The 27,955-nt window shown below is 48.6% G+C and overlaps 1 protein-coding gene across 1 annotated transcript in view; it reads left to right on the forward strand.

The window, feature by feature from the left end:
• Nucleotides 1–27,955, forward strand: part of LOC134867389 (titin-like) — a 184,009-nt gene that overhangs the window by 70,272 nt on the left and 85,782 nt on the right. The window contains 45 exon segments of the mRNA XM_063887927.1: nucleotides 1,919–2,317; nucleotides 2,904–3,182; nucleotides 3,381–3,650; nucleotides 3,723–3,862; nucleotides 4,151–4,277; nucleotides 4,406–4,672; nucleotides 4,775–5,041; nucleotides 5,564–5,827; nucleotides 6,279–6,418; nucleotides 6,494–6,620; nucleotides 8,319–8,585; nucleotides 9,077–9,343; nucleotides 9,577–9,843; nucleotides 11,941–12,080; nucleotides 14,382–14,508; nucleotides 14,880–15,022; nucleotides 15,512–15,635; nucleotides 15,723–15,989; nucleotides 16,198–16,295; nucleotides 16,372–16,540; nucleotides 16,746–17,015; nucleotides 17,217–17,483; nucleotides 17,574–17,852; nucleotides 18,288–18,696; nucleotides 18,811–18,935; nucleotides 19,021–19,287; nucleotides 19,584–19,853; nucleotides 19,969–20,268; nucleotides 20,436–20,738; nucleotides 20,823–21,010; nucleotides 21,350–21,464; nucleotides 21,560–21,847; nucleotides 22,373–22,524; nucleotides 22,689–22,836; nucleotides 22,983–23,160; nucleotides 23,240–23,361; nucleotides 23,476–23,763; nucleotides 24,065–24,361; nucleotides 24,464–24,650; nucleotides 24,739–24,854; nucleotides 24,945–25,244; nucleotides 26,034–26,333; nucleotides 26,504–26,609; nucleotides 26,693–26,889; nucleotides 27,236–27,544. Of these exon segments, the coding sequence (XP_063743997.1) occupies nucleotides 1,919–2,317; nucleotides 2,904–3,182; nucleotides 3,381–3,650; nucleotides 3,723–3,862; nucleotides 4,151–4,277; nucleotides 4,406–4,672; nucleotides 4,775–5,041; nucleotides 5,564–5,827; nucleotides 6,279–6,418; nucleotides 6,494–6,620; nucleotides 8,319–8,585; nucleotides 9,077–9,343; nucleotides 9,577–9,843; nucleotides 11,941–12,080; nucleotides 14,382–14,508; nucleotides 14,880–15,022; nucleotides 15,512–15,635; nucleotides 15,723–15,989; nucleotides 16,198–16,295; nucleotides 16,372–16,540; nucleotides 16,746–17,015; nucleotides 17,217–17,483; nucleotides 17,574–17,852; nucleotides 18,288–18,696; nucleotides 18,811–18,935; nucleotides 19,021–19,287; nucleotides 19,584–19,853; nucleotides 19,969–20,268; nucleotides 20,436–20,738; nucleotides 20,823–21,010; nucleotides 21,350–21,464; nucleotides 21,560–21,847; nucleotides 22,373–22,524; nucleotides 22,689–22,836; nucleotides 22,983–23,160; nucleotides 23,240–23,361; nucleotides 23,476–23,763; nucleotides 24,065–24,361; nucleotides 24,464–24,650; nucleotides 24,739–24,854; nucleotides 24,945–25,244; nucleotides 26,034–26,333; nucleotides 26,504–26,609; nucleotides 26,693–26,889; nucleotides 27,236–27,544 (9,930 nt within the window).

Raw genomic sequence — 27,955 nt, forward strand, 5'->3', positions numbered from 1 at the left:
TTATCTGGTCTCTCCCTTGAAGCTGAAGATTGAGGATATTCAGCAGCTCTGTGATGTCCACAACAAAAGTCAGGTCTGCATGCCAGTGACTGTCCGAGGGCACTTGGATGCTGGTCGTCTTCGTGGCTTGAAACACCCTGATTTCCTCACGCGGCTCAAAGAAACGTCGTAAAACTCCTGATGGTACAATACATCACCATACTGAGCATCCATCTCATCAAGAAGAGCTTTGAACTGACGTGTGAGAGCGCCTTTGAGCGAACATTATTGACAATGGCGACGACATCCTGCATCACGTTCTTCAAGCCGATGTGTTTAGCGCACAGTTGCTCCTGATGCAAAATACAATGGTATTTAAAAATCGAGCTACCAAACTCACAGACTTTGTCCGACACAAGAGCAGTTAGCCCTGCTCTCTTACCGACCATGGCCGGGGCTCCATCAGTCGTGATGCCAGATAGGTTTTCCCACTTCAAACCGTTCTTGTCCAGAACTTGCTGCACTGCCATAAACATATCGACACCTTTTGTTGTCCCTTTCAGTGTTTCAAGGCCCGCTAGTTCTTGGCACACTTCAAAGTCCTCACTGACGCCTCGCAAAAACACCAGCAACTGTGCTGAGTCAGATATGTCGGTGCTTTCATCGCACGCAATGGAGAAGGCAGAAAACCGACCTGCTCTTTGGGCTGTCTGGCTCCGAACGTCTTCGGCCATGTCCTCAACGCGGCGGGGGACCGTGTTCCGTGACAGGCTAATCTGAGAAAAAACCCGCATCTGATTTGTACACACATCTTCAGCAGCAATTGTCAAACACTCTTTGACAAAATCACCCGCTGCAAAAGCTCGTCCACTTCTGACAATGACATTGCTAATGAGATAACTTGCCCGAGTGGCCTTTTCTTCTGCAGTAGACGGCTGAAGTAAAGTTTGCTGCTGGCTGGTTAGCTTCGTTAGCAAGTCTGCTACCTTCACCTTGCGATGCTCTCCTGTGTATTTTGCGAAATCAGAATGCTTAGTTTCATAGTGACGACGAATGTTGTACTCCTTTGAAACAGCGACCCTTTGCTTATGTCTTATTGTCTGTGTGCCACTTCCTAACACGCTCCATCATTGTATCCTCTCACTCACTGGTCTTGGGCGTCATGGGATTAGAGCTGGCAGGAGCTCAACAGCGCCACCCTACCATCAATGTATCTCACAATGGTATTATTTGGAAGTGCACCAATAAAGAATATTCAACGAGAGATTCTGAGCGCTGACGGCGGGAAAAATAAGACAGTGGGCAAGGCGCGGGCCAAATATAATTGGTCGCGGGCCCCAAATTTGGCAGCCATGCTGTAGAGATACCAGGAAGTAGTATCACAGAGTTTTGGTACGCAGACCCAATCACCAGGTAGCTCTACATTCAGCCACTATAGAGCTGCAACAAGAGGCCGACAGACAGCATCTCAGCTCCGGAGATCTGCTTATCTTTAGACTTTTAAACACATCTCATTGGACGGAGAAGTTTGGAGTGCCTCATATTTTATATCCCAAACTACTGATGGATGATAAATGTAATCATTAGCTGCATCTCTACCACTCTGATATCAGCCAATAGAAATGCTGCATTTGGCTGATATCAATTGGTTTATTTATGTCATAATTTTGTACTAAAGCACAGGTAGGTATTCAGCTTCGCCACCATGCTCTTTGTGTTGTTTGTGTGATCTGTTGTGTTGTTTGTGTTGTTTATGTTGTTGTTTCCTGTAACAGCTCATACAGAGTGACTGCATGGTTCAGACTCTTTCTAACCCTGTTGGCTTTATGCTCTTTCCTCTGAATGACGTCTTACCCACGGTAGGCTCGGTGTCTCTAAACCAACCCTCTCTGTGTAGAGTCTGATGTGTGTAACTAACTTTGTGTCTTTGGCGTTGCAGCGAGACAGACCCCATCTCCCGGTGATGCCGGCAGGGGCCGCGGCCTGAAGCCGGGCGGGAAGGGCCCATCACCCCCAGAGGATCCCTTCGGAGGGTTCAAGCTGAAGGCGGTGCCTCTGAAATTTGTGAAGAAGATCAAGGACATTGTGCTTCAAGAGGCCGAGTCCATCGGCTCGTCCGCAGTGTTCGAGTGTGAGGTGTCACCCTCCACCGCCATCACAACCTGGATGAAGGACGGCTGCAACCTGCGCGAGGGCCCCAAGCACAAGTTCACCGCTGACGGCAAAGACCGCAAGCTGAACATCATCGACGTGCAGCTGTCGGACACCGGCGAGTACGCCTGCGTGGCCAAGAATGCTGGGAAGGAAATCACATGCACCGCCAAGCTCATCGTGGAAGGTAAAACCAGATTCATTAGAAGATGATCTGATGGTACATGTTTCTGTCTCCAGCCCAGGGTACTTTATGACGCTGTTAGGCCTCAGCATGCCTTACAGACACTCATGAAGCTGACTTCAGGGTTTTTTCAAAATGTTCTGGAAGTAAAACAGAACAATTCAAAATCTTTATTTGTCATATGAAACCTTCCATCTTCTGTCTTCTTCTGCTGTTCCCATGAGGGTTTACTTCCGTCTTCTTCCCGTGATCCTCCTTATCAGCAGTGTGTTATAATAACAACCTCTGAAATGTCCAAATTCACCAATCAGAGTTGAGTATTCAACTAAGCCCGGTAAGAAGGCTACATAAAGGTTGGGTAACCGGTTATAATGTCTCTTTAACAAATGCAGAGGCAGACTGTACCTTCTGAAGGACTGAGGTATCAAAGTCAACAAAAGGCGTCTAAAGTGAAACCTCACAGAAACTGTTCCAACAGGAAACGTCTCCACTAGGGTGCAGTGTGTGTGTGTGTGTGTGTGTGTGTGTGTGTGTGTGTGTGTGTGTGTGGTAGTAACTGCAGTTTGGTAACGGCGGTGTGTCTGTGCAGAGCTGCCGGTGAAGTGGCTGAAGGAGCTGGAGCCGGATACATCCTGCATCAAGAGCCAGCCCATGTACCTGACCTGCGAGCTGAACAAGGAGCGCGAGGTGGTCTGGAAGAGGAATGGAGCGCTGCTGAAGAAGAAAGCAGGGAAGTTGGCCATCAACATCATCGGCATGCAGCACGCCATCACCATCCAGAACGTCACGGAAGAGGACGCCGGCGCCTACACCTGCGAGGTTGAGGGCCAGGAGGACGTAAAGACCACCACCAACGTCAAAGTCATCGGTAAGCAGTTCGCAGGAGGTAACACCGGCTAACAGCAGTGTAGCATCAGGGGATGAGTCCACCATTCAGGACTAAATTAAGACCAGTTTAATACCAGTCCACCACCAGCAGGTGAAGCTGACACCAGTTTTAGAGTGCTGACATTGAAATGCTAACTTGTTGTTTTCTTTATATTTCAAATGTTCTACCGTCTGCTAGAGGTGATCAAGGACTGGCTGGTGAAGCCTCTGAGGGACCAGCATGTGAAGCCGAAGGCTAAAGCTACGTTTAAGTGCGAGCTGTTCAAAGACACCCCCAATTGGAAGTGGTTCAAAGGAGACACCGAGCTGGCTCCGTCCGATAAGATCCAGATCGACAAGGACGGCAAGGACGTGACACTGACCATCAACAACTGCCAGGGCGACGATGTCTCCGACTACACCATCGCCGTGGAGGACCGCAGATACTCCGCCAAGCTCACCCTCGGAGGTCAGGACCACACCAAGAACCCCCTTCAGAGGAGGGTCAGGGACTCGGTCTGACCTGCTGTTTGTGTTTCAGAGCGCGAGGCCGAGGTCCTGAAGCCCCTCTCCAGCGTGGAGGTGGTGGAGAAGGAGGACGCCAACTTCGACACGGAGATCTCCGAGGAGGACGTGGTCGGGGAGTGGAAGCTGAGAGGACAGGTGCTGATGAGGTCTCCGGTGAGTCTGGATCCGACCGAAGACAGCAGTCACCAGATTTAAATATGAAATAAAGAGCATAACACTTTGGGGAAACACAAAACTAATTAAGGTGACAACAAGAAATGTGATCATCTCAAAGATTAGAACTCTGACTTTTTGCATTTTTACGAGGAAAAAAGCAGATAATAATAAATAGCAACATTTAAAATTCTCAGGGATCAGAGAGCTAAATATACTGACTTAAAATAAGATGTTAAAAGTATGATTTCATTTCCTGTTGTTAATGGAAGTGTTTCCATCTCTCAGACCTGTGACATCAAGTCTGAAGGCAGGAAGCGCTTCCTGACGCTAAAGCACGTGCAGCTGGACCAGGCGGGCGAGGTGTCGTACCAGGCGCTGAACGCTGTCACCAGCGCCATGCTCACCGTCAAAGGTACACACACACACACACACACACACACACACACACACCTGTCTCTGTCGTCTGTGTGGTCTGAGCAGAGGGTTCAGGTAAGCAGCTTCTCTGTTTGTGAATAACCGCCGACTCTCCGCACCTCTCAGAGATCCAGATGGGCTTTGTTGAGCCGTTGAAGGATGTTTCTGTGCCTGAAAAGAAACAGGCTAAGTTTGAATGCACCGTCACCAAGGAGGTTTCAAAGGTGCTGTGGCTCAGGGGTGCAGACATCGTCACCCCGAGCCCTAAATATGAGATAATGGATGATGGGAGGAAGCACATGCTGATCATAAACAGCTGTGAGTTTGATGATGAAGCCCAGTACACTGTGGAGGTTCTGGGCCAGCGGTCCAGCGCCTTGCTGGCGGTGGAAGGTAAGTGTTGTCCTCAAAGGCTTCCTGTTTTGTGTGTCAATGTTCAAAGTGTCCTCGGCAGAAACAAACCCCTCCTCTGTGTGCACTGACCGTGTATTGCAGGCATGAGGCTGATGTTTGTGCAGCAGCTTACCGACCAGACGGTTAAAGAAGGTAAAACAGTTCGCTTTGAGCTCGAGCTGTCACACGGAAACGTGCCTGTGGTTTGGTACCGAAACGAAGTGAAGCTCCACGTGAGCAGAACAGTGCTCATGCACGTGGAAGGAAAGAGACACGTTCTCGAAATGAGGACGCTGACTCTAGATGATACCTGCCAGATAAAGGCAGAGGCCAAAGGCATTTACTCCATGGCGAAACTGACCGTCATAGGTAACTCCTCCCCCTCTTCTCCTCTCACACTCTCTGTTCATGTGTTTCCCTTACCAGGAGCAGCGATCGGGTTTACTGCAGAGGTTTATTACAACAAGGCTTCTTCTTGTCCTTTGACGTGGAAATTTAACCTAATAACCAAAATTCACTATCATCAGGACACTGACGTCGAGTCAGGAAATATGAGTGTGATATTAGCCCCATACCTGTCCGGATATATTATCATGATGTCACCGTGCCATATTGCCGTGCACAATGTAGCTGTCCTTCATTGGTTTTTTATACCTCTTAAAAATGTGGACCAAACTAGAAACATTGGACGTAATAAACCTTAATGCCTCCTCAATTATTCTAAAAGAGGTGATGATGGGTTTCAGTTCTTCATCTCTGTTCCATCTCTGGAGGGCCAGTGTGTATCATGTCTTCATCCTTCTCACAAGTGTGTGTGTGAGGGAGAATCAGAGTGTGTGTGTGTGTGTGTGTGTGTGTGTTACAGTGAGGCTAACGGTGTGTGTGTTGCAGAGGGCGATGCGGTGTTCGTGGTGAAGCTGCAGGACTACACGGCCACGGAGAAGGACGAGGTATCTCTGGACTGCGAGCTGAGCAAAGACGTGCCAGTTATGTGGTACCACAACGAGAAGGAGATCATCGCCTCCAAGACAGTGGTGATGAAGAGCGAGGGCACCAGGAGGTCTCTTGTGCTGAAGAAGGCAGAGCAGAGCGAAAAAGGGAAATACGTATGTGACTGCGGGACGGACAAGACGGCCGCCAGCCTCAACATCGAAGGTAACGTCTGAACAGGAAGTCAGGGTTCAGAACTACCCCTCTAACACCTCGTCTGAAGGGGGACGTAATCAGTGTGTATTCCAGCTGCTGTAATCAGTGTGTATTCCAGCTGCTGTAATCAGTGTGTATTCCAGCTGCTGTAATCAGTGTGTATTCCAGCTGCTGTAATCAGTGTGTATTCCAGCGGCTGTAATCAGTGTGTATTCCAGCGGCTGTAATCAGTGTGTATTCCAGCTGCTGTAATCAGTGTGTATTCCAGCTGCTGTAATCAGTGTGTATTCCAGCTGCTGTAATCAGTGTGTATTCCAGCTGCTGTAATCAGTGTGTATTCCAGCTGCTGTAATCAGTGTGTATTCCAGCTGCTGTAATCAGTGTGTATTCCAGCTGCTGTAATCAGTGTGTATTCCAGCTGCTGTAATCAGTGTGTATGAACATGTTTTCCCACCTGCAGCTCGTGACATTAAGGTGGTGCGTCCGATCTACGGCGTGGAGCTGTTCGATGGAGAGACGGCACGCTTTGAGGTGGAAATTTCTGAGGACGACGTCCGCGGCCAGTGGAAGCTGAATGGAGACGTCCTCACCCCGTCCTCTGTAAGACTGACTGTCCTTATGAATACATGTTACTGTCACTGCTTTCAGAGACTAACACTGCAGTGTGTGTGACAGGATGTGGACATCATCGAGGAGGGCGGCAAACACACACTCATCCTCTACAACTGTAAGGTGGCCATGACCGGGGAGGTGGCGTACGCCGCCGCCAACGCAAAGTGTTCCGCCAACCTGAAGGTCAAAGGTGAGCCAACAGACACAGAGAAATACCTCATCTACCAGAAGTCTGACCAGGACAGCAAGGTTTTCATTATTGATAAATGCTAAAAACAAAGATAATGAATTAAGGGGTTAGGGTCAAATGATCTGACGACCTTCGGACAATTCTGACAAAAATCACAAATGTAGGAAACGTATATTTGAGACGATACAGCCGTCAGTTTACCAGAAAACATTTCCCCCCCCCACCCTCCATGCAGAGCTATGGAGGGTGTGAAGATGAGGAATATGTTCAGTCACAGACTCATCCCACCTCGGCACAGCACTAACAGCTGGGGAACTCCTTTGTGCCTGTAGCCATTAGACTGCACACCAAGGGGTTCACCATGAGACCCCCTGACAGTAACCGGACTGCACACCAAGGGGTTCACCATGAGACCCCCTGACAGTAACCGGACTGCACACCAAGGGGTTCACCATGAGACCCCCTGACAGTAACCGGACTGCACACCAAGGGGTTCACCATGAGACCCCCTGACAGTAACCGGACTGCACACCAAGGGGTTCACCATGAGACCCCCTGACAGTAACCGGACTGCACACCAAGGGGTTCACCATGAGACCCCCTGACAGTAACCGGACTGCACACCAAGGGGTTCACCATGAGACCCCCTGACAGTAACCGGACTGCACACCAAGGGGTTCACCATGAGACCCACTGACAGTAACCGGACTGCACACCAAGGGGTTCACCATGAGACCCCCTGACCGTAACCGGACTGCACACCAAGGGGTTCACCATGAGACCCCCTGACAGTAACCGGACTGCACACCAAGGGGTTCACCATGAGACCCCCTGACAGTAACCGGACTGCACACCAAGGGGTTCACCATGAGACCCCCTGACAGTAACCGGACTGCACACCAAGGGGTTCACCATGAGACCCCCTGACAGTAACCGGACTGCACACCAAGGGGTTCACCATGAGACCCCCTGACAGTAACCGGACTGCACACCAAGGGGTTCACCATGAGACCCCCTGACAGTAACCGGACTGCACACCAAGGGGTTCACCATGAGACCCCCTGACAGTAACCGGACTGCACACCAAGGGGTTCACCATGAGACCCCCTGACAGTAACCGGACTGCACACCAAGGGGTTCACCATGAGACCCCCTGACAGTAACCGGACTGCACACCAAGGGGTTCACCATGAGACCCCCTGACAGTAACCGGACTGCACACCAAGGGGTTCACCATGAGACCCCCTGACAGTAACCGGACTGCACACCAAGCTGCCCTCTTGCGCGATAACTTTTACCCGTATCAAAGTAAATATTTTTAACAATCTGGATACAAAATGTAGACATGTTCACTGAAGTCTTTAATCCCTCTTGTTTTGTTATCCTGTATGAACCACAGTGTCCTGTTTTTCCTCTTCTCTGTTGCTGCTTAAACCACTGAATTTCCCCACGGGGATTAATAAAGGTACATCTGATCTTATCTTATGGGATGGTTCAACCCTGAAGTGAATGTACAGATTTAATTTTCCACTTTATTCTCAGAGAACGTTGGATCTCTGAGCTATCTTGTATTCCTAGTAACAGAGACAGGATGCTCAGGAGGTAGTTGTGAAAGACAGGAAGTACTTCTAACAGACAGGAAGTAGTGCTGTAGGTTGAATATGTGGCTCACTGTGTCCCCTTGCTGTGCTTTCTCAGAGCTGTTGATGAACTTCCTGACGCCGCTGAGCGACGTGAACGTTTACGAGAAGGACGAGGCGAGGTTCGAGCTGGAGCTGTCGAGAGCACCCAAGAACTTCCGCTGGCTGAAGGGAACGCAGGAGCTGCAGAAGGACGACAAGTACGAAATGATCCAGGAGGGGAACATGTACGTCCTGATGGTCCGGTCCGCCGCCTACGAGGACGAAGCAAAGTATATGTTCGAGGCCGAGGACAAGAGAACAAGTGGCAAACTCGTCATCCAGGGTAACCACGTTATTAATGACTCATTCAGATCTACTTCCAGGACCATAGGACGCAGACTGTTGATTTTCTGAGTAGATAAATGAAGTACCAGGGACCTATGCTCATTAAATACTCAGATGAGTCTACCTAGCAACACATTAGCTTTATTGAGCTTTTCTTGGGGACTCTGAACTTAAGTGTAATATTAGTGCAATATTTAACATCAACTCATGGCTTTCTACTTGACCTTTAGTGCCCAACATTTGGGGGTTTCATTTGACATCCTTCGTTCGGTCTTTTTCACCCTGATTTAGTTATAATTATATAATTCAGTGATTTTGTATTTGAAGTATGAACAGTTTATAATTTACCAGCTGGCAAACACAGGTCTGTTGTATTTCAGGTTGCATCAAAAATAGAAACCACAACCAATAAATTGTTGGGGAATTTCCATTTCAAACGAGATCTTATACTTTAATTCCCGATGTCTGACGCTGTGTTTCCTGCGGCAGGGATCCGGCTGGAGTTTGCTAAGCCGATTAAGGACGTCACGGTGAAGGAGCGTGAGACGGCAGAGTTCAGCGTGGAGCTTTCCCACGACAAGGTGCCGGTGGTTTGGTACAAGAATGATGTCCGGCTGCACCCCAGCAAGGTGGTGCACATGTCGGACCACGGAAAAGTCCACACACTGGCCTTCAAGGAGGTCACCATCGACGACACCTCCATGATCAAAGTGGAGGCCATGGACAAGAGCGTGACCGCCATGCTCACCGTCATCGGTCAGTGCCTGCAGATGCTCCTTTGGGGAGGGGGTTTCAGGGAATTAGACAGAGGCTTACACTCTGAGGTTCAGACATTGTTCTTTTAACAGCCGGTAAAGTTTCTCCTTTATCATCCATGGTGTGAGAGGTTTGAGAGGCTGCAGTTAAGATGGAGAACAGCTTGATAGTTTAACTGATTCAGAGTAGTTTGTGAGGCCCAGTATCTGATCCCCGGTCGTGTTTCTGTGCAGAGGGCGACCTGTACTTCACCACAAAGCTGCAGAACTACACGGCAGTGGAGAAGGACGAGGTGAAACTGGTTTGCGAGCTGAGCAAAGCCATCGCTGACGTCAAGTGGTTCAAAGACGGAAAGGAGATCACGCCCTCCAAGTCCATCGCCGTCAGTACAGACGGGAAGAAGCGCATCCTGACGGTGAGGAAGGCGGAGAAGGCCAACATCGGAGAGTACACCTGCGACTGCGGATCGGACAAAACATCTGCTAACCTCAATATTGAAGGTAAGTCAGGACTGGTACAGCCTACGAATACTGGTGTTAGTGTCACGAGTGAGCCCCTCTATTTCATGGGCCACTGGCTAGCACCCAGTTCTTCTAATCCCCCAATTAGTACACACACACGAGGAGCAGGCAGATATCAAGCAAACGATAATCTTTATTACTAGTTATAATTTAAACACATAGGGGACCATTTCATTCCGACTTCCTGATCATTTGCCAGCACAGATAATTCAGTGCCTATAAATCACTCTTGTTATTCATGCTGTGACTGCTCCAAGCCACCCCATGCTGGCCGGAGAGACTACCAACGGTGGAATAACATCTAAGAAAATCACTAAAGACACAAAGAGCACCTCTATTAAGGAATTACTACACACATCACACTTCCTAAAAGAACACACATCACACGATGAACATGCTATGTCACTCACTGGCTGCTAAGGCATAGAATGGAAACAGTCTCTGTCACTGATGGAAACGGGCAGCACTACTTGCATCTCATGCTCAGACTGGTCTATAACCAGTGAAGACTTGTATAGACATGGCCCAAACTTAAAATAATTAGAAGGCCGCTCTCAGTCAGGAACACCTCCAACCGAGAGGAGTTAAAAGTTTAACACCCTCACCCTTAAGCGCAGCCACCGTCCCGGCTGCTGGCAGTGGTGTTTTCGTTGTTAAGCAACGCAGGCGTCTGGTCCGCAGACAGCTGGAGACTTGGCGTGCGTCTCCCAACAATCTCGCGGGCGTCCGACTCAGGAACGGGTGAGCATTGCAATATACAGGAACTGGTGAGCGCTGCAAATCACAGGACCTTGAGAGCGTTGCAATACCGGACCTAAAAGCCGTCGATCAGCTGCTGGCAGTCGTACGGTGGATCAGAAGTACTTTATTATTGTATGTATATCACTGTGCAGTGGCTCGCTCCCTCGTCTTTCCCCCGCTTCATCGTGGATCCATCGGAAGTCCCGCTTCCCGTGCCTCTTCCGCCTCGCAGCTTCACATTTCTGTATACCAGCTGATTCGCACCAGCTGTCACACACAAATCATCACACAAAATACAACCTCCCCCTAACAGCGACATTAGCATCTGATGTTTGAAGCAGAGTATCAACAGCATTGAGCATCAGCACCATTCCATCCATGTGTTTGATTAAGAACTAGTTGTAAACTGAATGGCCTTATGTAATCAACACATTAAAGACTAGATCATAGACTTTATTATTCATGAACATGCTCATTGAATTATTAAACAACCCTTTAAGGACTGTTATTTCCAACCTTCAGAAGTAAGAGCAAGATTCCTGGCTGTCAAACTTTGAGATATCCCAACATTTCCCAGATTTCCTTAACTGGATCATTTTTGGAGGGACCGCTGCTCCTTCGTGTTGAAAGGAGCCAGTTGAGGTGGTTCGGGCACCTAGTGAGGATGCCACCTGGGCGCCTCCCTAGGGAGGTGTTCCAGGCACGTCCAGCTGGGAAGAGGGGTAGACCTAGGACCAGGTGGAGGGGTTATATCTCTTCGCTGGCCTGGGAGCGCCTTGGAATCCCCCAGTCAGAGCTGGTTGATGTGGCCAGGGAGAGAGAAGTGTGAGGCTCTCTGCTGGAGCTGTTACCTCCGAGACCCTGACGGAGAAGCGGGAGAAGATGGATGGATGGATCGATGGATGGGTGGATGGGTGGATGGGTGGATGGGTGGATGGATGGGTGGATGGGTGGATGGGTGGATGGGTGGATGGGTGGATGGGTGGATGGATGGATGGATGGATGGGTGGATGGGTGGATGGGTGGATGGGTGGATGGATGGATGTTTTTGAAGTCCTCTAATTCACTTCCACTTTCTGCCTTAAAGAGCAGAGTATCATGAGCATAGAGTTTTGATTCTGAAAGCGCGTCTGGATTTAGTTAAAGCAGATGACTTAAATAAAGATAAACAAACGCATCCGTTGAATGACTGTGACGTAAACAGCAGAGGACCGAACACGGAGCCTTGAGGGACGCGGAGCGTTTGCAGACTTTTATTGCCGTGCCTCTCATTGACTTTCCTCCAGAGAGATGTCTCCCTAACTGATTTCAATGTCCCGCCCATCCCCCCTGCAGAGAGAGACATTAAGGTGACCCGGCCGCTGTACAGCGTGGAGGTCACAGAGATGGAAACAGCCAAGTTTGAGACGGAGATTTCAGAAGAGGACGTTCACGGGAATTGGAAACTGAAGGGAGAGGCTCTGCACCAGAGCGCTGTGAGTATACATACTACTGCAATACATATACATACTACTGCAATACATATACATACTACTGCAATACATATACAAGCATACATATACATACTACTGCAATACATATACATACTACTGCAATACTATACATACTACTGCAATACATATACATACTACTGCATACATATACATACTACTGCAATACATATACATACTACTGCAATACATATACATACTACTGCAATACATATACATACTACTGCAATACATATACATACTACTGCAATACATATACATACTACTGCAATACATATACATACTACTGCAATACATATACATACTACTGCAATACATATACATACTACTGCAATACATATACATACTACTGCAATACATATACATACTACTGCAATACATATACATACTACTGCAATACATATACATACTACTGCAATACATATACATACTACTGCAATACATATACATACTACTACAATACATATACATACTACTGCAATACATATACATACTACTGCAATACATATACATACTACTGCAATACATATACATACTACTGCAATACATATACATACTACTGCAATACATATACATACTACTGCAATACATATACATACTACTGCAATACATATACATACTACTGCAATACATATACATACTACTGCAATACATATACATACTACTGCAATACATATACATACTACTGCAATACATATACATACTACTGCAATACATATACATACTACTGCAATACATATACATACTACTGCAATACATATACATACTACTGCAATACATATACATACTACTGCAATACATATACATACTACTGCAATACATATACATACTACTGCAATACATATACATACTACTGCAATACATATACATACTACTACAATACATATACATACTACTACAATACATATACATACTACTACAATACATATACATACTACTACAATACATATACATACTACTGCAATACATATACATACTACTGCAATACATATACATACTACTACAATACATATACATACTACTACAATACATATACATACTACTACAATACATATACATACTACTACAATACATATACATACTACTGCAATACATATACATACTACTGCAATACATATACATACTACTGCAATACATATACATACTACTGCAATACATATACATACTACTGCAATACATATACATACTACTGCAATACATATACATACTACTGCAATACATATACATACTACTGCAATACATATACATACTACTGCAATACATATACATACTACTGCAATACATATACATACTACTGCAATACATATACATACTACTACAATACATATACATACTACTGCAATACATATACATACTACTACAATACATATACATACTACTGCAATACATATACATACTACTGCAATACATATACATACTACTGCAATACATATACATACTACTACAATACATATACATACTACTGCAATACATATACATACTACTACAATACATATACATACTACTGCAATACATATACATACTACTGCAATACATATACATACTACTGCAATACATATACATACTACTGCAATACATATACATACTACTGCAATACATATACATACTACTGCAATACATATACATACTACTACAATACATATACATACTACTGCAATACATATACATACTACTGCAATACATATACATACTACTGCAATACATATACATACTACTACAATACATATACATACTACTGCAATACATATACATACTACTGCAATACATATACATACTACTGCAATACATATACATACTACTGCAATACATATACATACTACTGCAATACATATACATACTACTGCAATACATATACATACTACTGCAATACATATACATACTACTACAATACATATACATACTACTGCAATACATATACATACTACTGCAATACATATACATACTACTACAATACATATACATACTACTGCAATACATATACATACTACTGCAATACATATACATACTACATATACATATACATACTACTACAATACATATACATACTACTACATATGATCTGAAGGGGGGGGCTCTTAGCATAACTGACTGACCCTACCCGCCTGCAAACACCCCTCTAAAGCTGCCCCCCCAAAAAGCTGCCCCCCTCAAAAAGCTGCCCCCCCTCAAAAAGCTGCCCCCCCCCCTAAAGGTGCCCCCCCCTCTAAAGCTGCCCCCCCCTAAAGCTGCCCCCCCCCCAGCAGGTCTCTTTCTGTGTTTGATTTCCGTCACTGTGTTCCTCTCCAGGATGTGGAGATGAAGGAGGAAGGAACAAAGCATGTGCTGATCCTGTACAACGTGAAGATGGATATGGCCGGTGGAGTCGACTTCTCCGCCGCCAACGCCAAGTCCAACGCCCAGCTGAGGGTCAAAGGTCAGAGCCCCTGTGGTTTTCAGTCTTTATTAAAAGTCAAATGAATAGAGATGCTGAATGAATGTTGGCGCTGAGGTGGTTTGTTTCTGTTAAGTGCAGAATGGTAATCAGTTACAATATTCTTAGAGCAACTTTTTTGAAGTTATGCACGATGTTAAAAAAGTGAGTTATTAAAACGTTTTGAAACACATGTCCCCCTCTGAGGGGTTTCTGTGTTCAATCAGTGTGACCCTATCACTCCCTTCACCCTCAATAGGATCAGCCAATCTGCTGCTGAGTTTATTTTAGACCTTATCAGCAGTGAGGGCCACCGCTCAGAGGAACCTCTCACAGATGCATGCTGTTCCTCAACATGTCCTCCTCTTCCTTAGCTCGCTCAATCGGGCTGCTGCGTCCTCTGAAAGACGTGACGGTGACGGCTGGCGAGACCGCCACCTTTGAGTGCGAGCTGTCATACGAAGGCATCACCGTCGACTGGTTCCTGGGCGGCAAGAAAATGGAGGCCAGCGAGAGGGTGAGTCCCCCGCTCAGAGGGTCACTGAGAGTAGCTGAGATCTCAGGGGGGAACAGCAGGGTGTTATTTGAACACTTTGATTTATAAACTCTAAAAAATCAAAACAGCAAATCGAACAGACTATCCACAAAGATTTACATCTGCTTTATTTCATTGTTCCTTTAATGAATAAAATCATTTTGGAAGGTTTTCTGTGAAGCGATTCTCAGTGGAGGCTTTAGTATCTGCTGCAGTTAAAAATAATCCCAGATAACATTATCCGTAACACACACACACACACACACACACACACACACACACCCGACTGTCACCACCTGATATGTAGAGGCACCATTAGCATTAGCATATTAGCATCAGCCTGCAAAAGTGAAGGCATTTAATCAGTGAAACGTAAACAGTATATAAAACATGAATAAACAGAGACTTTAATCAAACTGATGGCTTACATTGTGTGTGTGTGTATGTGTGTGTGTGTGTGTGTGTGTGTAGGTGAAGACCCGTGTAGCAGGTAAAGTCCACACTCTGACGCTCAGAGACGTGATGCTGTCAGAGGCCGGCGAGGTGAAGATGACCTCCAAAGACTTCCAGACGGCGGCTCAGCTCATCGTCAGACGTGGGTCTCTAAACGCACCGCGGTGTTTGTGTGTGTGTGAGGGTGTGATGTTAACCTGTGTGTGTGTGTGTGTGTGTGTGTTTGCAGAGCCAGCGGTGGAGTTCTCTCGGCCGCTGGAGGACCAATCGGTGGAGGAGGAGGCGGCAGCCCGGCTTGAGTGCGAGGTTTCACGGGAAGACGCCGAGGTGCGTTGGTTCAAAGAGGGACAGGAAGTGAGGAAGACCAAGAAGTATGATGTCATCAGTGAGGGACGGAACAGGGCACTCGTCGTCCTCGACTGCACCCCCGACGATGCCAAGATGTACACCTGCGATGCCGGAGACTTTAAAACCTCCTGCTTCCTGGAGGTTATGCGTAAGTTAAATATCCAGACCTCCAGGGTCCTGCTTCCTTACTTGTTTTTATTTTCTTCAGACACTCAATCTTTGAAATAGTTTTGTCCCTCTTCAGCTGCCCTACCTGAATGTCTGCTAGAACAATACAAATATAGGAATGTAGGAGTTATGTTCATTTAAAAGCAGTTTGATGTAATGGATGTGTGTAACGGGGTTTCGTCCCTCAGCTCCTCATGTGGAGTTCACGAAGCCTCTGCAGGACGTGGAGGTGAAGGAGAAGGAGTCGGCCAGGTTCGAGTGTGAGGTATCCCGCGAGTCTGCCAAGGTCAGAACCACTCCATCCTCCACATCGATATTGATAAGTGTGATAGAATGAACTCATGATGTTGGTCCTGCTGCAGGTGCGCTGGTTTAAGGACGGCAGTGAGATCAGGAAGGGGAAGAAGTACGAGATTGTGTCTAAAGGTGTGAGCAGGATCCTCATCGTGCACAAATCTGCCTTCGACGACGAGGCGGAGTACGAGTGCGACGCCAGGACCGCCCGGACCTGCGGCATGCTCACCGTCATCGGTCAGGAATACTCCATTCCTTTACAAACATGCTTAGAATCAGAATATCTTTCTGTCCTCATACTTATAGCAACATTTCGTTGGCATCTCTGACTGCAGTAAATATACTTGATAAATAAAAGCAGTGATGAGCGCAGAGGTCGCATGTCCTCATAAATATACAAACCTCAGGGAAGAACTAACCGCTGACACCTCCTGCTCCACAGAGGAGGCGGCGCGCTTCACTAAGAACCTGTCCAACGTGGAGGGTACGGAGACGGACAGCGTGAAGATGATCTGCGAGGTGTCCAAGCCCGGCGCTGAGGTGCGCTGGTTCAGAGGAGACGAGGAGCTGCCGGAGGGGGGGCGCTACGAACACATCAGTGACGTCCGCAAGAGGATCCTCATCATCCAGGATCTGAGGATGGAAGACGGGGGGCAGTACAGCTGCAGGCTGAGTGCCAGCGTCACCACCTCCGCCGAGCTCACACTCAACGGTATAAAAACATAGAGTTAGTGTTCATTAATACGCTGAAGAGCTGGCAGTAAGGTTGATAAGGCTGCTGATGCTTTGCAAAGTAAAAGCAATAGCGCTTTAAGGGGAAGAACGCAGACATCATACAGCGATGTGCAGCCCCATAGAGCAGGAGAAACATAAGGCAAATTATTCCTTTAACTCCTCCTCTTCCTCCTCTCAGAGCTGGCGGCAGAGTTCATCGCCCGGCCTCAGAACCAGGAGGTGGTGGAGGGCGAGAAGGCGGAGTTCAGCTGCTCGGTGTCCAAAGACTCGTACGAGGTGAAGTGGTTCAGAGGGGAGAAGGAGGTGCAGGAAGGAGAGAAGTACGCCATCGTCAAAGAGGGCAAGAGACGCGCTCTTATTGTGAAGAGCTGCGAGGTGAAGGACGAGGGAGGATACGTGGCGCACATAGGCAACGTGAAGGCATCCGCGGACCTGAGTGTGATGGGTGAGACCTCTTGGTATTATACGAGACGTCCTGCAGCTTTGGACTGCCTGATGGATTCACAGCTGATGTTTAATGGTCCTTGTCTTTCAGAGAAACTGAGGATCATCACGCCCATCAAAGACTCGGAGGTGAAGGAAGGAGGTGAGATCGTGTTCAACTGCGAGACAAACACAGAGGGAGCAAAGGCCAAGTGGCTGAAGAACGAGGAGACCATATTCGAGAGCAGCAAGTACATGATGGCTCAGCGAGATAATGTGTTCTCGCTGAGGATCCGCGAGGCCAACAAGAACGACGAGGCGGTGTACACCATCAGCCTGACCAATCAGAGAGCAGAGCAGGCCAAGTGCAGCGCCCACGCAACTGTGGCAGGTAAACTCACCTGAAGAACACCTGCTGTCCCTTCCATCAGAGACACATCTACAGACCTGGATTCAAAACCACATCTGCATTTTATTAACCATCCAGCATTTAAAGGGTTAACGTTGACGTTGGTTCGAAGTTTAACTCAGTAAAAGTGGAGAAGTATATTCATATGTAATATTTGACCGCAGTTTTTTGATACAGTAATGGGTTTACATGCCGTTATCTGCTTTGAGAAAATCTTGTTTTATTTCTTTTTAAAATTGTGTGACAACGAGCCATAAATATACAACAAATACTAAATAAATAAAAGACTGAAAGTAAATCTGTGATGAAGCAGTAATATCACGTAGGAGTGTGCAAATAGTCGGAGGTCAGTTTCAGAGTTCAGAGTTTATTTCCCTGTGACTGCAGTTCGCTAACATGTAACCCCTCTCCCCACAGAGGAGAAGCTGCGGTTTCTGGTCCCCATTGAAGACGTGGAGACTCAGGAGAAGAAGACGATCGGCTTCACCTGTAAGGTGAACCGGCCTGAGGTCACAGTGTGCTGGCTTAAGGCGGGACAGGAAGTGACGCTCAGCAAACGCATTGTGTACCGCGCCGACGGCCTAAAGCACACGCTTACCATCAAGGATTGCGTGATGGACGATGAGGGCGAGTACACCGCCGTGGTCGGAGAAGACAAATGCGCCGCCGAGCTCATCATCAGCGAGGCGCCCACCGACTTCACCGCTCAGCTCCGAGACACCACCGTCACAGAGTTCGAGGATGCCGAGTTCACCTGCAAGATGAGCAAGGACAAGGCCGCCGTCAAGTGGTACCGCAACGGACGGGAGATCAGGGAGGGACCCAGGTACGGCGTTTGATATACAAACAGGAAACATTCAATCACTTCCAATGCAGACTTTTTCTCAGAATTATGACATTTATGTTTTGATGTGTATGATTTATTTCTCTGTGTTTTTAGGTATCACATGGAGCAGGAGGGGAAGACCTGCCGGCTGATCATCAAGGTCTGCCGGCCGGACGATGAGTGCGAGTACGCCTGTGGAGTGGATGAGAGGAGGACCCGGGCCCGGCTCTTTGTGGAGGGTAAGATCTGAGTAAACCTGGTTCTCAGTGTCTCTGAGTGTCTCTCTGTTCCTCCCCCAGTCCTCACCCAGTTTCTCCCCCACAGAGACCCCGGTGGAGATCATCAGACCCCCACAGGACGCCTTCGAGCCACCGGGCTCTGACATCGTGTTCGAGGTGGAGCTGAACAAGGATCGGGTGGAGGTGAAGTGGATGAGGAACAACATGATCATCGTGCAAGGAGACAAGTACCAGATGATCAGCGAAGGAAAGATCCACCGGCTGCAGGTCTGCGAGATCCGGCCCCGAGACCAGGGCGAGTACAGACTGGTGGCCAAAGACAAGGACGCCCGCGCCAAGCTGGAGCTGGCAGGTAAGAGATTGCAACACCTGCTTTATTATTATTATCATCATCATCATCATCATCATCATCACCATCATCATCATCATCATCATCATCATCATCATCACCATCATCATCATCATCATCATCATCATCATCACCATCATCATTATTTTTAATATTCTTATTATCCAAGGGTCCTCCCAGGTCCTGGGTGTTCCCATCAGCTGTTTCCTTCATGTTGCCTCTCCAGCTGTGTCCTCTGTTCCCGGGTGATTTCCTTCAGCATCTGTTTTCCCAACATCATTCATTTCTTTTATCCGCAGCGATCCCTAAGATCAAGACGACGGACCAGAACCTGGTGACGGATGCCAGGAAGCCTTTCATGATGACGGTGCCGTACGACGCGTATCCTCGCGCCGACGCCGAATGGTTCCACGAGGGAACCAGCCTGCCGGTGCAGAACATCGACACCTCGGCCGACAAAACGGAGTATCGCATGAAGAGCCCCCGTAAGGAAGACCGGGGCCGCTACCGGATCGTGATCCGCAACAAGCATGGAGAGGGAGAGGCCTTCATCAACCTGGATGTCATCGGTGAGTCCCACTTCCTATTCCTGTCACCTGAGCTCTGAGAAATCTAAAATCAGTTCTGAGAGAGATTTGGGGATCAGTAAAAAATCTCTGATGATGAAATTTGTTTCCCTCCCAGATGTCCCCGGGCCGGTGAAGAACCTGCGGGTGGTCGACACAGCTGACAGCGAAGTGAGTCTAGCGTGGGAGGAGCCTGAGAGCGATGGCGGCAGCAAGATCTTGTCGTACGTGGTGGAGCGCCGTGACATTAAGCGTAAGACGTGGACGCTGTCTACGGACCGTGCCGATGCCCCCGAGTACTGTGTGAGCGGGCTGCAGCGCGAAAGCAAATACCTGTTCAGGGTCTGCGCCAAGAACCGGGTCGGCAGTGGACCCCTCACCGCCACCGAAGAGGCCGTGCAGGCCAAGAATAAGTTTGGTGAGTCTTTCTTATATTTTTCTCAAAAGTCTCACTTTTTAACATTTTTACTTTTCAAATGTCGGCTTTTTCTTTTAACTTTCTCAAGTCAACTGTCGCTTATATTTAGATGATTCACTACACTGTGTGCACCATGATCACTTCCTGTTTGTTCTTCTACTCCTCAGACGTTCCCGACGCCCCGCAGAACGTGGCGTTGGGCGTGGTGAACCGGTACGGTGCCACGTTGTCCTGGGAGCCTCCGCTGAAGGACGGCGGCTCGGAGATCACAAACTACGTGATCGAGCTGCGTGACCGCACTTCTGTGAAGTGGGAGGCGGCCATGGTGTGTGCCGCAGCGGACCACTCGGCCACGCTAAACGACGTGGTGGAGAACAAGGAGTACATCTTCAGGGTCCGCGCCGAGAATAAGGCCGGCATCGGCAGGCCGAGCGCCGCCACCAACCCTGTGAAGATCATGGACCCCATCGGTGAGCCGCTGGATGCTGGTTAAACTTCTGCTGCTGTGTTTCTGTGTACTGAGTTGACCCCCCCCCCCCCCCTTCTGTGTGCAGAGCGTCCATCCCCCCCCCTAAACCTGAACTACAGCGACCAGGTGCAGACGGCCGTCACCCTCAACTGGGAGACCCCCAGCAGCAACGGCGGCAGCATGATCACCGGATACATCATCCAGAAGTGTGACGACGGCTCCGACAAGTGGCTGCGCTGCAATGCCCGGCTGTGCCAGGACCTGCACTATCGCGTACGTCCGCCCCCCCATCATCACGCTTTATTCTGATCCACTGTGATTTATTCAGAGGATAATTTGGGCCCATTATTGAATGTGTTTGTTTAGTTATGAGCTTAAAGTCATTTCATAGATTTCTCAAAATACAGACTTTTTAATCAAAATCTTCACTTTTAATCTAAATTGTTTTTCACAACATTTCCTGGAATAATCTGACTTCAAGTTCTCTTGTGTTCTTAACTTAGGGTTAGGGTTACCGTAGATTTACTTTTTTGAGTAAAAGGAAAGGAAATGCCCCCCCAGCTTTAGGGTTCTCTTCCTGGTGTTTAATCTCCTGGTTCTGGTTCCTCTCAGGTGTCGGGTCTAAAGCCGGGTCAGAAGTACCTCTACAGAGTTTCTGCTGAGAACGCCGCCGGAGTCTCCGACCCAGCGGAGCAGCTCGGCCCACTGCTCGCCGATGACCCACACGGTAACTGAACATATATGAATAATGAAAATAGTTAAATGTAAACTTTAAAGAATAGAATAAAGACGAACGCTAATATCTGCCCTCTGTGTCCTTAGTGGGTCCACACTTTGACCTGAGTGGCTTCAGGAACGGGCTGGAGGTCATCGTGCCGCAGCCCCTCACGATTAGGGTGCCCATCACCGGGTATCCCACCCCCGTTGCTAAGTGGAGCTTCGGAGACAAACAGCTTAGCACCGCTGACGAGCGCGTCTCCATGACAACCAAACCCACATTCACCGAGCTGACAGTGGCGCCCAGCGTTCGCCCCGACAAGGGAACCTACACCCTGACGCTGGAGAACGACGTGTCATCCGTCACCGGCGAGGTGGAGGTCAACGTCATCGGTAACTTTCAAAATAAAATACTCATTCACCCAATGCATTCTGGGTAACTCCTCCAATGCATGCTGGGTAAATCCTCCAATGCATGCTGGGTAAAGCCCCTGAAGGGGAAACATCAGGACCCGCTACAGAATGAAATAATGAAATGGGGCGGCAGTGTCTTAGTCTATAAGGGCTTGGACTTGGGTCGCCGGTTCACTTTGTTGCTGGAGAGGTGCTCCTTCTGAGCCACTGCCGAGGTGCCCTTGAGCAAGGCATCACACCTTGAAACTGCTTGCTGGCACCGGCAGCCTCCCTGCTCTGCCTCCTCTCCTGCATGTATGTGTATTTCATCTGTGCTTGTGCATGTATGCCCTCCCTGTGTGTAAACCCTACAGAGTGGGAGCGTTTGTTCCCCTGTAAGGGATTATTAAGGTTATATTCTTATTCTATAACAAATCAAATTCCATAGTTCAAAATAAAATATAGATTGAAAATAATAAATGTCTTTAAGTATTAACGTATTGTTCACTTCCGGTTTTCTCCCAGCATGCCCTAGTGCCCCCAAGGACTTCAAGGTGGCAGAGGTGACACGACACCATGTGCACCTGATGTGGGAGTCGCCTGAGCACGACGGAGGAAGTCCCGTCACTCACTTCCAGATCGAGAAGAGAGAGGTGTCCCGCAAGACCTGGGCCAAGGTACCCCTGAGATCCTGACTCAAACTAACAAAGGGCGCCATGTTCATTTATATTACAAGATAGACATAACTGCAGAACTTCTGGAACAACAGATAAAGACTTTGGAAGGATCAGATGCTAAATGAGTGTTATTTCCTCACTGATGCCTCCTGCTCTTTCTCCAGGTGGCGACGGGGGTCCTGGACCTGGAGCACACCATCACAGACGTGGTGGAGGGGAAGGAGTATCTGTTCAGCGTCACCGCCTGCAACAAGTGCGGACCGGGAGAACCGGCGTACATCGACGAGCCTGTCAACGTTTCCTCCCCTGCCAGTGAGATTTACTCAGCATCACACAACCAACACAACAATCCTTCACTGAGCGGATACAGAACATCATTCCTTTTCTTAAGACTTACGTTAATCTTGAGGTGGTTTGAACCCTGAGTCACTGCCTGACCTGCATTATCTCCCCCCCAGCTGTTCCCGAGCCTCCGGAGAACCTGAAGTGGCGCGATAAGAGCGGGAAGTCCATCTTCCTGTCCTGGGAGCCATCGAAGTATGACGGCGGTGCTCCCATCAAAGGCTACGTGGTGGACAAGTGTCAGCGCGGGACGGATAAGTGGGAGCCCTGTGGAGACCCTATCCCCGAGCTGAAGTAAGTACCAGAGAGTCCTGCTGTTACCCTGTCTGCAGTCTGGTGAACTGTTTGTTAACTGTGTGTGTTACTGTCTCAGGATGCAGGTGACCGGGCTGATCGAGGGCCAGTGGTACGCCTACAGGATCCGAGCCTTCAACAAGCTGGGGGCCAGCCGACCCTGCAGGGCCACCGATGAGATCCAGGCCGTGGACGCTAGAGGTGGGCGTGGTCTTAAATCAGAGCAGGAAGCATGGACAGTGATGGAACACATGTTTTATTTCTGCACAGGAAGTTAGTTATCGTTAAATCCCCCTGACTCTGATATCTCTGCAGAGCCTCCAGAGATCCAGCTGGACGTGAAGCTGCTGGCAGGTCTTACGGCCCGCGCCGGTACTAAGATCGAGCTGCCAGCCGACGTGAAGGGTAAGCCCGACCCGCGGGTGAAGTGGACCAAAGCGGACCTGGTCCTGCGGGCCGACGACCGCATCAGCATGGACACACAGCCCGGACATTCCAAGCTGTCCATCGCCAACACCACACGGGGCGACACCGCCACCTACATCATTGAGGCTGTCAACGCCTGCGGGCGCGCCACCGCTACCGTCGACGTCAACATTCTCGGTAGGTTACCCAGCATGCACCAGAATATCCAAACTGCTGGGGCTCATATCCAATGCAACTTACAAACACTTCAATACACTGTACAAACACCCTAAAAAATAACCCAGGACTACTCAGAGTACGTTTCTTAATCCGTCTGAATATCGGTTCAAAATATGTCATGTTTAATAAACAGAAATATGAGGAAGGTAAATAATGGTTTGAATTAATGCGTTTTAAAGTCACTACCTTAGTGTATTCAGGAGCTGTTTTTCTGGACGTACAGTTTGAGTAATTGTCCCATTTTGACCGGTCCTCTCAGACAAACCTGGTCCCCCCGCCGCGTTCGACCTCTCCGACATCACCAACGAATCTTGCTGCATGGCGTGGAACCCGCCCCGGGACGATGGTGGCTCGCTCATCACCAACTACATCGTGGAGAGCCGGCAGACGGACAAAGAGGAGTGGGTGAAGCTTTCGGCCACGGTTAAGCACACCACCTTCAAGGCCTGCAAACTGACCGCGCTGAAGGAGTACATGTTCAGGGTCAGCGCTGAGAACCAGTACGGCATCGGACAGCCGGCTGAGCATGCGCCCATCATCGCCAAGTATTCCTTCGGTATGTTCTTATAGGTTGTATAGAAGTTCTCTCCCTCTCTTCTCTCTTCTATCTGTCTAGAAGTGTTTCTGGATCAATCAGTACATTTTCTGTCTGTTTCAGATCCTCCTGGTCCTCCAACCAGAGTCACTCCCTCTGACATCACCAAAGATGCCGTGTCCCTGACCTGGTTCGAGCCGGACGAGGATGGCGGCAGTCCCATCACCGGGTACTGGATCGAGAAGTTAGACCCAGAGAGCGACAAGTGGATCAGATGCAATAAGTTGCCCATCAAGGACACCACCTTCAGGTGACCAATCACACGATAGACATTACATAGAGAGAAGGTGGTTTGTATCATGTGTAGGGTGTTAATACGCATTGTATGGGGTCTGCAGGGTGAAGGGACTCCCCACCAAGAAGAAGTACAGCTTCAGAGTTCTGGCCGAGAATCTGGCCGGACCTGGAAAACCCAGTGTGGAGACCGACCCAGTCCTCATCAAAGACCCCATCGGTAGCATTTTATTACATTTAAATAATATCTGGTATGGTTCTGCTGCAGCATCTTATGAACTTTAATATCTTACCTGTGTTTCTGCTGCAGATCCTCCTTGGGCCCCGGGTAAACCCATGGTCAGGGAGGTGGGTAAAACCACCGCCCTGCTGGCCTGGACCCGTCCGGAGCACGACGGCGGAGCCAAGATCGAGAGCTACATCATCGAGTTCCAGAAGGCCGGCAGCGAGGAGTGGATCCGGCTGATGGAGGACGTTCCGCAGACGGAGCAGCAGCTGACCGGCCTGGTTGAACAGCAGGAGTACAGCTTCAGGGTGAAGGCCGTCAATAAGGCCGGGGAGAGTGAGGCCTCGGATCCCAGTGACCCTGTGGTCTGCAAGGAGAGACTCTGTGAGTTACACCAGAGGAACTTCTCATCATACAATCCTGCCTTCACGGCCCTATGTTGTCAAGCATTGTCAGTTAACTGATTTAAATATAATGATGGCATTACTGGTAAGGGGGTTATACTTTCAGACGATGACACGATTGGATGAGCAGTCGACAAATGCTGACTCATGGTGTCACGCATGTGACTCTGGAGAAGGGTATATCTATGAGCATAGTTCTGAGGCTTTTCTTTTTTGTTATTGGGAGGCATTTTCACACTAATGCTACGTGGACGGTGGGGCCAGGCCCGAACATATATTTAAATGTAAACTGCTGTGAAGCAAAGAGACGTAATGAGTATGAATGTGAGATAGTTCTAACAGCCTGTCAGAACAAACGTAGCTCAATACCTGACTGCAGTTGCTGCTGAGACTCTACTGGTCAGCCCTGAGTGACACCGACACAGGAGGAGAGCAGAGCATTCTGTAATGACAGAAGGCATAAAAATAGAGGTTGTTTGTCTGGTCTGGGTGAGATTATGATGCAGCTTCTCTCAGTATCTGAGCAATGGAAATGCAAACTGGTCTTTAAGTGGTTCACAAGTTGAACCAAACTACCCCCAGTACAGAACTAGAACGGAACCCATTTCATTCGAACAGGGATATCTGGGGTAAGCCAAACACAGGAGACCAGGTGGTGCCCGTCTGTAGGATAGATAATGTAGAAAGCTCTGTTGAGTGTTGGGGTACCTGTGGCAGGGTCCAACCGTTACATGCTACATTATAATAACAATAATGTCCCCCCACTCAGTCCCCCCCTCTGCGCCCCAGTGGCTGGAGGTGGCGTCCATCACCAAGGTGTCCGCGGGTCTGAAGTGGCAGGCTCCCAGCAGCGACGGTGGCTCCCCCATCACAAACTACGTGGTTGAGAAGAGGGACGTTCGGCGCAAAGCGTGGCAGGCGGTGGACACCACGGTGAAGGAGCTGAAGTACACCGTGACGCCACTCAACGAGGGGTCGCTCTACGTGTTCCGCGTAGCCGCAGAGAACGCAGCTGGGATGGGAGAGTTCTGCGAGCTGGAGGACGCCGTGCTCGCCAAAGACACATTCAGTGAGTACCGGCTGCTTCCATGGGCTCTCACCGCAATCTAAATATTGAGAACAAAAGTCAAATCATTTAATGTGCGTAATACGTGAGTAATTCATTCACGGGATTTATCTCTACGAGAGATCTGGGAGCCACAGACCTCCTGTGACCTGTAATGGTTCTTCTCCCTGCAGCCACCCCCGGACCCCCCTACGCCCTCACTGTGGTGGAGGTCACCAAGAGACATGTTGAGCTCAAGTGGGAACCCCCCAAGAGCCACGGAGGAAGACCCATTACCAAGTAGGTGTCCCGAACCACCCTTGGAGAAGATGTTCTTTATGACCCCCCCCCCCCCCCTAAACCTCCCTCTCACCTGTCTTCAGGTACGTCATCGAGAAGAAGGAGAAGCTGGGGTCCCGCTGGCTGAAGTGCTGCAAGACCCCCGACAAACAGTCTCAGTTCAAGGTGACGGACGTGGACGAGGGCTCCGAGGTGCAGTTCCAGGTTCGGGCGGAGAACGAGGCCGGGGTGGGAGACCCCAGCGAGCCCACCGAGATCCTCACCATCGAAGATGCCACCAGTAAGACCCCACCCACAGGTCCACAATGACAAGTGTGGAAAACCCGAAAAACTCTTGTTTTTTTACTTAATTTCTGATTTCATATTCAACTTTAATTTCCTTCCTTTAAATTTTACTTGTTATGTTTATTTAACTATTTTAAATCATCCCATCGTTCTTTCACACATCTCAGTCGAAGTTCTTTGTTTAAATATTCTTCTTCTTTATTTGTTATCTTTGAACTGTGATGGAACCCAGTTTCAGTATTCTGATTGGTAGAAACTCCTCCAGTTCGTAAAGCACCTGATGAAATGAAGGATGTTTTTTAAATATGACCCCCTGCCCCCACTCTCCTCCTCCTCCCCAGGTGCCCCCTCCCCCCCTCTGGAGTTGGCAGTACCAGACGCCAGCCGGGAGCACATCAGCGTCACCTGGAAGCCCCCGACTAAAGACGGCGGCTCCCCAATCAGTGGGTACCACGTAGAGGTGGCAGAGGCCCGGCCCGAGCTGAAATGGCTGCGCGTCAACACCCGGCCCATCAAGGAGCTCTGCTTCAGGATCGACGACGGCATCAAGCCCGAGAAGAAGTACGTGATCCGGGTCCGCGCCATCAACTCTGTGGGAGTCAGCGACCCCTCCGACATCTCCGACAAGGTCTTCACCAAAGACCCCGACTGTAAGCAGCGTTTACCTTCTGTCTTTGGGCTCAAGAAGTTCAGTGTTTCCCAAAAATGTGATAGAAGTCCCAATACTGGTCACTGTTTATAGATCTGTTGTGCAACACTTTTTCTGTTTGTATTAATAATGGGATAAAATGTCTGAGACTTGGATATGTTTCCTATTCATACATATGATGAGTTCAAGGTCTGTCGTGAAGTTTAAATCTGAAGAAAATTCCTGAGTTTACAGATTATTAATGTGGTAAATGTTGGAAATGTTTTGAATCACTTCCAGACACCTTTCCCTGCTTTATCTCCAGAAACCCCTGCCCCCCTCTGGCGTTAGAGCCCCTGCTTTTTAAAGTAATGATGACACCGTGTTTTACCTCAGTCTTTTTCTTATATTTGTATCTGTCATGTTCCTCATC

The sequence above is a fragment of the Eleginops maclovinus genome, chromosome 7 (genome assembly GCF_036324505.1).
Source record: "Eleginops maclovinus isolate JMC-PN-2008 ecotype Puerto Natales chromosome 7, JC_Emac_rtc_rv5, whole genome shotgun sequence".
NCBI lineage: Eukaryota > Metazoa > Chordata > Actinopteri > Perciformes > Eleginopidae > Eleginops > Eleginops maclovinus.